This window comes from Salarias fasciatus, chromosome 5 (assembly GCF_902148845.1).
Source record: "Salarias fasciatus chromosome 5, fSalaFa1.1, whole genome shotgun sequence".
In the NCBI taxonomy this organism is placed as follows: domain Eukaryota; kingdom Metazoa; phylum Chordata; class Actinopteri; order Blenniiformes; family Blenniidae; genus Salarias; species Salarias fasciatus.
The window spans coordinates 27297453-27310087 of NC_043749.1; the positions used below are offsets into that span (position 1 = coordinate 27297453).

The window sequence follows — 12635 nt, forward strand, 5'->3', positions numbered from 1 at the left end:
AACGGAGCAGGATATGAAGTAATCTGGATCATTTGACGTTTCTAAGCAATAAGGAATTAGAGCATTTAGAGCAATGATTCCTAGAACTCTGGTGTGATCTGTTGGTCAGTAGTGACTGTAAATCACAAGAGCCTTTTGTGGTGAAGTGACACAGACTGTGGTGGACGAGTGTGTGTGTGTGTGTGCGTGTGTGTGCGTGTGTGTGTGATTACCTGACCTCCATCGCATAGCAACATTTATGTCATCCCGATTCACAGGGTAGTGGGTTAGTAGGTAACCACAATACGTAAGGTTTCACCTGATAACGCGGCACAGCGTGACGCTTCGGCTCTTGTTTGCAGTGAGAATCTGTGTGTGTGGATTAGTGTTCAGTGTCACACCAGCGGCTCTGTCCAAGAATAAAATGCATAAAAATAGGACTTCATATGCCAGATTCCCGTGTTCAAAGTGAACCCGCCACCATTCAAAGCACCACAGCTGATAAACAAACACATCAGCCATAACAATATAACCGTCACTGATAACAAGGTCACTTTTGACATTTTCCACCAAATAAAACTTGAGTGGAGCATTAAAACGTATCCTTATGCGGCCTTATAGTATCATTTCTGAAGTCTTTTTTTTTTTTTTTTTTTGGCCAAATGTGACATGTGCCTTTCCTGTCACTGATGTGTTCTTCTCAGCCAATCAGAATGATTGGTTCAGTCTAAAACCACAATCGGTCATCTCGTTGACTTTTTAGGGGATTTTTGCTGCTGTGGTTTTTTTTTTTTTTTTTTTTGTTTACCGAAACCATTCAATCATGATTGATGCAATTCTGGTTGGATGGAATTTAACTTACAAAAAATCATTTTGCACAGAAATTTTATTTATTTTTTTCAGCTGCTTGCTTGTTTTACCCTTTTACCTTTTCTGAGTTATCTGTAAATACATGAGCTTCATGAATGAAATCTAAATAGGAATAATCTGGAAATACACATATCATTTGGTGAAAGGCTCAAGGAGCCACTGTGGGACTGCTGAAGAGCCACGTGTGGCTCCAGAGCGGCAGGACGCACATCGCGCGTCCTAATGGTTAGAGCACAGAAAAAAACAAAAACAATAAAGTGATTTGATTGTGGTGACTCTGTTAGAGCATCATTAAAACTACAGTACTGATCAAAATTGATCCAAAGAATGAAAAGTGGTGAATGAGACCATGAATTGTGCTAAGCCGGTGCTCATCCGTGCAGCTTGTGTCGTGCGTGCTCATGACTGATCGGTGCATGAATCATCAGTTTGTCAGATTAAGAGCTCTTTTTCAATTAGTCTTCTGTATTTTCTGACAAACACCAAATGAATAGAACAACCCTTTTCATGAGGTCGAGCAGGAGATCGAAATAGCTGAAGTCGTCGTCATCGGCACACAACACCATTTGTTGTGACCCAGTTTTGTGCTCCACCTAAAGTATCCAGTGCATGCTACACCTCTGAGTGTCCAGCGCACGTGACTGAAGGTCACTCGTCTGCTCTTTCACGATACGTGTCGGGTGAGCAGGTTCGGCAACACACCCCATTTAAATGAGCGCCATTTATCTTAAAAGGAATGTTTTTTGTGCTTTGTGCTTGTTAAAAGTGGAATGTTATGATGTGAGGCAGACAAAATGAAATGTGAGACCATGACCTGAAGAAATGAATTTAAAAAGCCTTTTACAATTTCCTTGTGGAGCAGATTGAAGCCTGTTGCAGGCCTGTTTTGACCCACGGGCCTTATGTTTGTCACCGATGACAGAGATACTTTCTCATTTTTGACATGAAGCTTTTAACCAGCGAGCAGATGGCATTCAGACCAGATGTGGGCATCATAAGGCCCGGGGATCTGAATCAGCTGAATTACTGTACATGGTGCATGTAATATTGCCTCGTTATGATCAGCTTTACAACATTTAAAATGGTCAAAATGAGTGAGTTTGTTGGCCGTTTTTACACCATTATTTGCTATATGGAGTCTGGCAGAACAGATAGTTGTTACCTTGCAGTTTTGGTGGCTCACAGTGAAGTAAATGAATAATTATATTTTTATATACTGAATTTGAACTTTAGGTAAAAGGTTTATGAGAAAGATAAAAAGTTTTTCATCAACAGGTAATTCTGCTATAAAGTAAAACAGAACTGACTTCTGTCTCTGTTCTCCACAGTTGTGCTCAGTTCTCCTGTAGCTTCAAAACATAACATCTTTATTTGGATAATCCGACCAAGATTTACTTCATAGTGACTCAGATGTGTACAGTGTCAGTTTAATCGTTTCATTTTCATTACTTGAGAAGTGGAAGCTCTGCTTTACATTCCGCTGACCCCCCCCCCCCCCCCCCCCCCCCCCCCCCCCCCCCGCCCCGCCTCCTAGAAGGCTGAGAGTGGAGTCGACTTCCTGTCGGCATGCAGTGAAATTAAAACTTAGATGTCAGTAATAATCTAATAATGTGAATCAGCTGTTTGATACAGAGCAGACCGACACAAACGTCTTTATAACACATTTTATTTGGAGCATATAGAACATCTGGACATAGATAATTTTAAATAATGTTTGTGTGGACTTATCAAAGATAGTTAATACATTCTATGACAGTGATAGAGGAATGGGGGTTAAGTGTGTATGTGCCATCGGCGGCCGGCGATGCTGAGCGTCGCTACGCGCGGGCGGAGATCGGGTGGCTCAGGCCGCTGAAGTAAGACTTTTCCCGCTCGCTCATCACCTCGAAGTGCAGCGGCTGCTGGCAGAAGGTGCACTCTGCGGACGAGTGGGGCTTCAGAGGGAGGCCCACCTCCTTCCAGGTGTGCACCAGCCTCTCTGGGGAGGGCGAACGGAGAGAAGGAGGGTCACTTTCATACCGGCGCAAGAACAACGTCAAGACTGTTCCAACACGATGCCCATTAAGCACTATCATCATCATTATCATCATCATCAACGCTCGCTTACCAACAAAGTATTTCATCATCTCGGGGGTGTGGTGAGGGGTGGGAGCGATCCGCAGCAGCTCCTCTCCTCTCGCTACAGTGGGGTAGTTGATGGCCTGCACGTAGATGTTGTGGCGGCTCATCATGAGGTCGCACACCTCCGTGTTTTTCTCGGCGTTCGACACCTAAAAATAACCAAACACAGACGTGATGAGAGCTGGAGGAAGAGGAAGAAGCGCCGGTTTGAATGAAACCATGCGACCGAGACGTGCTCTCACCCGGACGGGGATGATGTGGCTGGGGCAGTGAACGACCGGCAGGCCCGAGTCCATCAGCATCTGCCGCAGCAGCTTGACGTTGCGCTGGTGTTTCCGCCTCAGCGCCCGGCCCTCCTCGTCCTTCAGGACCTGGATGGACTGCCGGGCTCCGGCCAGCAGCATCGGAGGCAGCGAGGTGGTGAAGATGAAGCCGGCGGCGTAGGAGCGCACCGTGTCCACCAGGTATGAGGTACTGGCGATGTAGCCGCCGACACACCCAAAGGCCTTGCCTGGGGGGGAAAAAACAAACAAACAAAAAAACCTGTTATCTACTGGGAAACATCCGAACACTGTCAACAGAAGACCAAACAGGTCTGACTGAAATGGCCGCTGTACGGGAGCTGCAGAGCTGCGAGTCAGAAATAATTGTTCGCTCAGCTTGACAGCGACAAGAGTAATTCAATAAGAGCGCTGCGAGAGCCTACGGTCGCCTAGCAACAGCAGAGCTGCTCCAGCTTCTTTCAGCCCTCCGGCGTATTGGGTGACACAGCTGAGGCCTGATCCTCAGCGCAACAGCAAAACATGGTCTAAAAGAGTCACGACACCTGGAAGGATTTGTCTGAAATGGAAAATACGGCAATGTGGCGCGTCTCGCCGCAGCCGGCCGCCCGTCTTCACGTTTTCACATGAGCCAACAGTCCCAGCATGCCGCCAGAGATTCGTTTCTTACCTAGAGTCCCTGAGATGATGTCCATCTTGTGCATGATGCCGTCCCGGTCTCCGATGCCCCCGCCTCTGGCGCCGTACAGACCCACGGCGTGCACCTCGTCCACGAAGGTGATGGCACCGAACTCGTGGGCCACGTCGCACATCTCCTCCAGTGGACACACGGCACCTGTTTCAGCACAGCTGCTGTTTAATTCACTGCAAACTGGAAGAAGACGAGTCCAAATCTGCATTAAAGACAGAGTTCAAACCGACCGTCCATGGAGTGAACCGTCTCGAAGGCCACGATCTTCGGCTTTGTGGGGTCTCCCTTTCCCAGCAGCTCTCGGAGGTGAGCCACGTCATTGTGACGGAAAATAAACTTCTTGGCGCCGCTGTTCCTGATCCCCTGGATCATTGAGGCGTGGTTGCCAGCGTCGGAGTAGATCTCACAACCTGGAATCAGTCAGCGGAGAAAGGAGGCAGGTGAGATCGAGGAAACTTCTGCAGTGGAGCCGCTTGTCTTGCTTAGTTCGGTACGTTTTGTTTACCTGGCAGCATCTTGGCCAGAGTGAAGAGGGTGGAGTCATTAGCGACGAAGCAGGAGCTGAACAGCAGCGCCGCGTCCTTCTTGTGCAGGTCGGCCAGTTCGTGCTCCAGCTCCACGTGGAACTTGCTGGTTCCAGAGATGTTCCTGGTGCCTCCGGCTCCTGAACCGTGCTTTTTAATGTTGTCTCTGGAAACACAAGGGCAGATCGAGTTAATAATATTGAACAAATATGATGAGAGTATGAAAAAGAGGCGATACCACAAAATAAAAGAATAAAATCAGGAATGTTTGAGGAAGCTGAGGGCGGTGTTACAGCTGAGGGACGAGTGAGGGCAAGCTCAAACAGGCTGAGTAAAAAAATACATAAAGGAAACACACCTTCCAGAGACAAATGAGCTTAGGTGTTAACTAGGGCTTGGTAACCCTGCACTCCCACACAAACAATCACCTGGATCACCCATGGGTGTCAGGTTATGCTCAGCTCTTGCTGAGTTAAAGGTCAAAAACAATCAGTGAAGTGAGCAGATGGGGAAAAGAATATACTGAACCCAGAATGCCCCGACAGAGAATGAATGTAGTAAACACCTCCTGTCACTCACATTATGGACTGCACGACCCGAGGGTGTCGGCTCATGCCCAGGTAGTCATTGCTGCACCAAACGGAGACCTCCCTCTTCTCATCCAGAGAGCCGGTGAAGTCGTCGGCCATCGGAAAGTCGCTGGCGAGCCGATTCACCGTTTTAAACACGCGGTATGTGTGGTCGCTCTTCTTCTCTTCGATCTTCTTCTCGAAAAACTTATCGTACTGGAAGTGGGACACTGTTGCAGAACAGGAAGACGACACTTGCTTAACGCGACTCACCGTTGTGGCAGTTATGTAATGAATGGAGCAACTTTTCAACGGAACAGACTCAGTCCATTTCTGAGGTCTAAACTAACTCAGATACCTAGTTTACATTTAAAAAACAAACACACACACACACACACACACACACACGACACTGCTAATGAAGACCTACTTCTTCCGTGCAGGTTGTCCTGCAGCAAGTGAGTGACTCTCTTCGGCTGCTGCTTCAGGAGCGTCTTGATCAAACTAGGTTTCTCCTCTGCTTTGGGGGCGCTGGCCATGGGTGGCTGTTTCAGCACTTCTGTAAACGGTCAGGCAAAAACACATTAGTATGAAAATATAAAAACAATGTGGAAAACTGTGGCAGATATTTAATGAATCCCACCTTTCTGGACGGTGCGGACCTCCTGCACGTCCTCCTGGAACTCCATGCCAACCTGACGGACCACGCCGCTGTTCTTCTGGCCCATTTCTGCAGCCAGGAAGGGGCATTTGGAGGCCACTGCTTGGCCCTGAGGAGGCAGAGGGTGCCCAACTGGCAGCTTGGACTCCACCTTCTGGTTAGGAGCTACAGGTGGACAAAAACAGTATTATCAGTTATTTCAACATGTCAAATGCACTGGAATTCATTTATAGGATTTATTCCAACTTTTATGTTAAAAAAAAAATTTACAAACGTGTTGAGTCTCACCTTCGGTGGGGGACATGATGTCCTCGGTTGTCTGGTGAGAGGACGAAGAGGAGGAGGAGGAGGAGCAGAGTGCCCGTGCCATTGAGGGGGCCATGGGCTTGGCTGCCAGCTCCATCATGATGGGGCATCGCTGCGCGTACGCCACCAGAGACTTTTTGGGCTGCTGCAAGAAGGCCTGAGGCACACGGGTCAGGAAAGGACAGCGACGCACTATCACATCCATAGTCAGCAGTGGTAATGATGATTGTCCAAACTTCTGTTGGAAAAAAAAATAAAAAATTTCAGTTAAACACACAGTGGTCAGATAAGGCTTTTTCTGTGTTACCAAAAACCTACAGTGCCGACTGGACAACTAGAGAGTAATAAAAAGAGATTTGCTGATTAAGTTGTACCTTTAATGTTGTTGCAAACAAAAAAAATCTTAATATTAATCTATTACAAATATGTAATGGATTTAAAGAAGAGGAACAGTGAGTGACAATAGAAGACATGTGGCAGTAATAGTGGCTTGAGGTGATGTTTTAAAGACATTATCGCCTAAACAAAACTTCTTCATATCTTTCAATTTGATTTTTTTTTATTCAATTGAACTGTTCTGGGCACATTTAAACAATCCACATGTGGCATGAAAGCCTATTAATGGGGATTTTACTTAAAATAAAATGTAACACCTATTATAAAATGGTTTCAAAAGTTGGTTACTCGGATATTTTCATCAATCTACAAGGCAATCACGTCTCTGATTAAACTTTTATTTTGTAGGTGTGGTCAACCACATTCACCAAATTTCCGTGACATGATCTGCCCACGCTTGTATCACGTTCATGAATTCCTCGATTAAGTAAATACTCTCAACCTCTCACCTAATTAAAAAAAAAGCCATGTTGCACATGACCAAGTCCATATTTACTAATGTTATATAAGGATTATGGTCGCGTGGTGATCAAGGCGCGTTACTTAATAGTAAATGTTATCAAAATCAGAATTTACTCCACTAAAATATCTAGAGGAAGCAGAATTAACGTAAACAAAACCATGTGTAGAAAAAATATAGAAGCACGTTGACTTGAGCCTTTTTGACAGCTTGCGGTTAAAAGCTCAACATTTTAAGCTGCTTTCAGCCGCTTCATCTCCGAGCTGTTAGCTCAGTTTGACAAGAGGTCACGACTTGACTGCATTCACTGTTAATTATAACGTTACTATTACAAAATAATAACCTATTCCAACAAATCTAAATATTTATCTTTTTTTTACCTTCCCAGGCCACTTTTTTGCCGGCCCTAGCATTAGCATCCGTGCTAACAGGAGTGGAAGATGCTCGGTGAAGATGACACTCACCGATTTGAAAATAATGTCTTTCCGAAGGCGAAAGGGTCTGGATGAGTCGCGGAGACGAAAACCTGAGACGAGTTTTGATGGTGAAATCCCTCTTTTCGGGTGTTGTGTGCGGAGACGAGCAGCGCGTCGCGTCGTTATCCTGCACTGAGGACGAACGGAGAGGACGAGGACGAGCCCGGCGCTTATATGACACACGGCACGCTGAACTCTCGCGAGACTTCACGAGATGACGTCAAGGGTCAGCTCAGTCCGCGCGAGTCCGCGTCTTCATGAGCTGTCACGCGATGTGAAGTCAGTCCGCGGCACATGCGATATCCGGTCAGTGCGATAACGACTAATAGACACGAAATAAGATGTGCCCCCACCTTGGCCAAAAGGCAAAGGCAAATTCATAGCATGGCTCAGAAGCAAAAGGTGATAAAGACATAAAAGGAAAGTAAATACAGTGAAAAGTTAGACAAAACCTTCAAGACACATTTCACTGATATTTCCACTTATCACCAGATATTCATTCCTACCCAATCCTAAAGACTTTCATTTACCACTTTTCCCACCTCCAAAGCAGCAAGCATAAACTTTTCATCAACTCTGGGATTCTATGGGCAAGTTATTTAAATTTTTTTCCTTATGCACAGCTCCATTACTTCCTGAAGTTCAGACAGCACATTTATTTCCTGTCTTTCACGATAGGATGAACTGATTAATCCAGGTGTGTCTGGCCATTTAATGAGGTCAGAAACACCTGGATTAATCAGTTCATCCTATCATGAAACACAGGAAATAAAGGTGCTGTCTGAACTTCAGGAAGTAATGGAGCTGTACATGTGTAGCACATTGACCTTTTGGACAAAATGATTGAGTTATCTTTAGTCAACAAATCCACTCTAAGCTGCTGTGTTGTGATTGCTTTTTTTTATTAACTCCTTCTCCTCTTGTTATTGTTTGATCCTTTTTATCTTCATATTCATTTTAGTAATGTTTCTTGATGAGTAACCTCCCTTGGGTTTCTTTTCTGTCCCTCACAGTTAGGCTTAATTTCTTTTAATTCTGTATAATATTCTCATTTTTTACATATAAAATAATAATTATAATAATATATAATATAATATAATATAATATAATATAATATAATATAATATAATAATTAGTCTGAATCTGAGTGTTATCATTTTTAACTGATGTATACTCTTAAATTTGTTGGTTTTTAAATAAAACCAGCTGGTGGAAGTTGGTGTTATGAACCTCTTGGCCAGGTTACCCTTGTAAAAGAGCTCTCGATCTCAGTCAGTTTTCTTTTTCTGGTTAAATGAAGGAAAAATAAATACAATTAAATTATTATTGCAGTGTTATCTTTGCCATTGTTATTATGATGATAAATGTTTTTGTTTTCATTTTCTGACCTTTTTTATTGTTGGTCCTGTTTGGTTTCCTACTTCCTGAATCTTTGTATGTTCTTCAGTTGTTGACAATGCTTGTTTAAACTATGAATCATCAAACACTCATCCTCCTCCAGTAACCTGTTTCTCTAGTGTACATTCCCAAAGGTTATTCATATATTATTACGCACCCACTAATGTTCCTTATACCTCAACTACTGTGTTGAAATATGGGAAAATACAAATTCTCCATTCTCCAAAAGCATGCCATGAGAAACAAAACTGAATATACAGTCACAGAGCCAAGATATTCACTGATCATCCAATTAAATGCTTGAAATTTAACTCACAAAACTATAATATCCTATATGGTGATACTGAAAGATTCTACTGGCTGTTCCTGCATTGATTGAAAAAAAACAATACAAAACAATTAATTAAATATTAAAAACTTTAAGCAAATTAAGACACAGTTATAAGCTCATCAACACATTTGGAGATTTAAAGCAATCACAGGATCAGGGAAGCACTGATTCAGATATGTGGAATATATTTTCTGTATACTTCCCAAGAAGGTTGAGAAATCCTGTAATTCCTTTTAATATCTTTATGTAATTCACACATCATTCTGACGACGAGAAACAGTAATCCTGCTCAGTCTGAGATGAACGAGGAAAGAAAAGAGGATTGTTTGTAAGCTTCAAACTTCTGATGAGAAGCGCTTTGTAACGTGATCCAAAACTTGTGAAAAGAAAACTCTCTGTTTATGCACTTTCTTTGAGAATATGGGTGTTGAACTGGACCAGGATGGATGAGTTTAAACAGAGCAGAGGAGCTGATGAGAGTCCATCCTCAGGTCTGGTGTGCTGAGGAGAAGAGAAAAGAGGTGAGGAAGACATCAGAGAAGAGCAATGGAAGTAGTGAAGGAGGCAGAGAAAAGAGTGAGAGGAGGCCAGAGGAGCCCTGGAGGTGGAACCAGTACTGAGGCTGTGCAGTGAAGCCTTACTGCTACTGTAAAATGTAATACCGGTAAATCATAAACAGTTGATTCTTCCTGCTGCGATTTAGACATTTTGAATTAAAGTTTTTCTAGATGAGTGGGTGTAAACTTGGAAGGAGATTATTTTGTGTATATGTATTTCACCTGGCTTATACATGTGTGTATGTGTGTACAAATAGATAGATTGTTAGATAGACAGAAACAGAAAACTACTTCAACTATTACTGACCTCTAAGCCACATTATTCAATAGTAGACATAAGACTGATTTAACATTAGTAAAATGTCTGTTTCTGAAACACATTTTGAAGACAAAGAAGAAATTGTAATTGGTTAAACTACAGTAATCTGTTTAATGAATAGCTATAGATTTGCATTGTTAGGAATAAACAAAATGACAAAATGATCACACAAATCAGAATGATTAATATTGTGGGCATAGTCACATTTGTAAATTATATTACACTGTGTAGATACGAGTACAATTACATACTTAAATAAAAATTCATAAAGTTTACCTACAGTGGTGTATTTGGTATTCCTTACTTTATTAACTATCATTTTTAACTTTGTATGGTGTTGAAATAAAGGCCTTCACTGGCTATTTATACTTTACAAAACGTAGCTGACATTGTTCTGATTACGGAACCTTTCTAACTCAAGGAGACGATCAAGGGCATGAAACCAGAGACCTGACCTGACATGACTGAAAACATGACACAGAGCGATTAACCATTTCTGTAAGAACACAACTCTCCCAGTTCTTTTCAATCAATCCTGCCCCATTATTAACTTATTACTTTTCTTTTGTGTTGTGATTACAAACTCTTCAGGTCTTATTACTGTCTGGCCAAGAAACAAGTCTTTCCTCGGGAATATTACTTGTAACCTCGACTGACACTCTTGAGCAGAAAGACATAGAAGGTCCCACCATCTCTTCTGCAGCATGTCTCTGTCAGGGTTATGCTTTAAGATGATATTTATGGATGAAAGTACTGACATAAAGAACTCTTCAGCTTGTTTGGACTTCAAGCTTTGATGAAATTTTGTGTGTTCAAGTGACCCCTGGTGTTAAAAAAGAGGCACATACAGAAAATCTGTCCATGAAGAAGTCAACTTTGTACACATATTTGTACTGTAGAGAAGTCCAAAAATAGGCATTTATATAACTTAACTGGGTCTGAAGGTGAACATGATTACGAAGGATTAAAACCCATAACACACACTAATCCCAATCAATGATACTCCTTATTTGAAGAAAATTACTTTTCTGTATAACTTCCAAAATAAATTTGTTGATTTTACCAGCCAAGAAACAACAGCTCTAGTTTGTCACATTAAAAGTGTACTAAATTAGCTCCTGGATGAAGGACTTGTCCTCAGTGAGGACACCTTATGTCATGTCTATCATGATTTGCAGGTCACTCATGCTTCTGTAGGGCAAATGTTTTGCAGTGTGTTTATGTGAGAGGTTAAAAAATCTCATTCATTATCAAAATGAAATAACTTCTCTTCAACCCAGGCTGCCCCAAAGAGGCCCGTAATGTGTGAATGATGAAATAATGTGCTGCAGATATTCACGGTTGATCTTTTTCTAACTGAAAGCATTGAATCTGATGCATTAATTGTTAGTAGGATAAACAGGCTGGGAGAGGGGTGGTGGTGGGGAAATGGCTTTCACAGCTTGGGGGTAGAAGCTGTTTCTGAGTCTGTTTGTGTGGCACTTAATAGTCCAGTATCTTTTTCTTGAGGGGAGAGGGGAGAACAGGAGGTGGCCTGGGTGTGTGGGTTCCCCTGCAATGTTGGAGGCATTGGGGGGGGGGGGGGGGGGGGGGGGGGTAGTGCGGTCCCGATGGTCTTCTCGGCTGCCCTGACTGAAGGTTCCTTCTGCTTCTGTCCACCGCTGTACAGATGCTGTGCAGCAGTACGACAGGAGGCTCTCGATGGTGGCTCTGTAGAAGTGGATGAGCAGTTGTTGGTCAGGCGAGCCTGCTTCAGCTTCTTGAGGAAGTCAAGTCTCTGTTGTGCTTTCCCCACCTGACAGGAAGTGTTAACAGCCCAGGTGAGGTCAGCCGCGATGTGCTAACCAGGGAATCTGAAGCTCTGCACCGTCTCTACTTCCTCTCCATTGATGCAGAGGGCCGAGTGCTCCATGGTTCTCCTAAAATCCACAATCAGTTCCCTGGTTCTGCTGGTGTTCAGGTCTAGATTGTTATTGTGACACCACAGTACCAGAAGCTGGATCTCCTCCCTGGAGGCCGTCTCGTCGCTGTCTGCAATGAGTCCCACAACAGTGGTGTCATCGGCGAACTTGACGATGGTGTTGGTGGAGAGGATGGGAATGCAGTCGTGGGTGAAGAGGGAGTACAGGAGGGGGCTGAGGACACATCCCTGTGGTATCCCTTTGTTCAGGATGAGGGTGGAGGATGTGCGGCCTCCCATCCTGACATGCTGCAGTCTGTTACTGAGAAAGTCCCTATCCATGCACACAGTGAGCTGAGATGTCAGTGATGCTGCTGGAGAAGAATAGCTTCCTTACTGCTGGAACAATCAGCCTCAAAGACACACTGCCAGGGCGAGTTTCAAAAAACATGCACAATTCAACAGCCGCAGAAGAAGATTTTTGGACATTTCACTGTATATTGCACTTTGTGTTTTGGTTTTCAGGAAAAATTGACACTTTCATTAGTCTTTCTTTAGTTATTATTTATTTATTATTATTATTTATTTATTTAGTCATTAGTCTCACTTTCATTATTCTCTGCAAAGTTTAAGTTTAAAGGTTATGACCCCTAAGCTAAAATGTGCTTGTTTGCTTTTCTTGTGTTCTGCTGCCCTCTGCTGACTTCTTGAACAAAGTCTGCTGGAAGTCAGACATTAATCGTTGATTTTCATTGTGTTACCATGAATATTTAAACCTTATAAGATTAAAATTATG

The 12635-nt window shown here is 43.2% G+C and overlaps 1 protein-coding gene across 2 annotated transcripts; it reads right to left on the reverse strand.

Moving 5' to 3' along the window:
* Window positions 1-2498: 2498 nt before the first annotated feature.
* Window positions 2499-7485, reverse strand: LOC115388911 (5-aminolevulinate synthase, nonspecific, mitochondrial-like). 2 transcript variants are annotated; one of them, XM_030092219.1, is made up of 11 exons: window positions 7323-7485; window positions 5985-6237; window positions 5679-5861; window positions 5466-5594; window positions 5046-5265; window positions 4448-4632; window positions 4173-4352; window positions 3922-4086; window positions 3213-3481; window positions 2957-3119; window positions 2499-2827 (listed from the first exon to the last, which is right to left on the reverse strand). In XM_030092219.1, the coding sequence occupies exons 2-11, from the start codon at window positions 6205-6207 to the stop codon at window positions 2667-2669; spliced, it is 1878 nt and encodes a 625-aa protein (XP_029948079.1). In that variant the 5' UTR covers window positions 6208-6237; window positions 7323-7485; the 3' UTR covers window positions 2499-2666. The 2 variants fall into 2 exon arrangements, with proteins under 2 accessions (XP_029948079.1, XP_029948078.1); XM_030092218.1 differs by having other exon boundaries at window positions 5985-6240; window positions 7323-7484.
* Window positions 7486-12635: the final 5150 nt, after the last annotated feature.

Excerpts from the sequence above, each read along its gene's own strand:
- LOC115388911 (XM_030092219.1), bottom strand. The coding sequence starts at position 6,207 with ATGGATGTGATAGTGCGTCGCTGTCCTTTCCTGACCCGTGTGCCTCAG. Across the intron at positions 5,266-5,465 it reads GGACAACCTGCACGGAAGAA|TGTCCCACTTCCAGTACGAT; the intron begins GTAGGTCTTCAT and ends GTTCTGCAACAG. Across the intron at positions 2,828-2,956 it reads GATGATGAAATACTTTGTTG|AGAGGCTGGTGCACACCTGG; the intron begins GTAAGCGAGCGT and ends CGCCCTCCCCAG.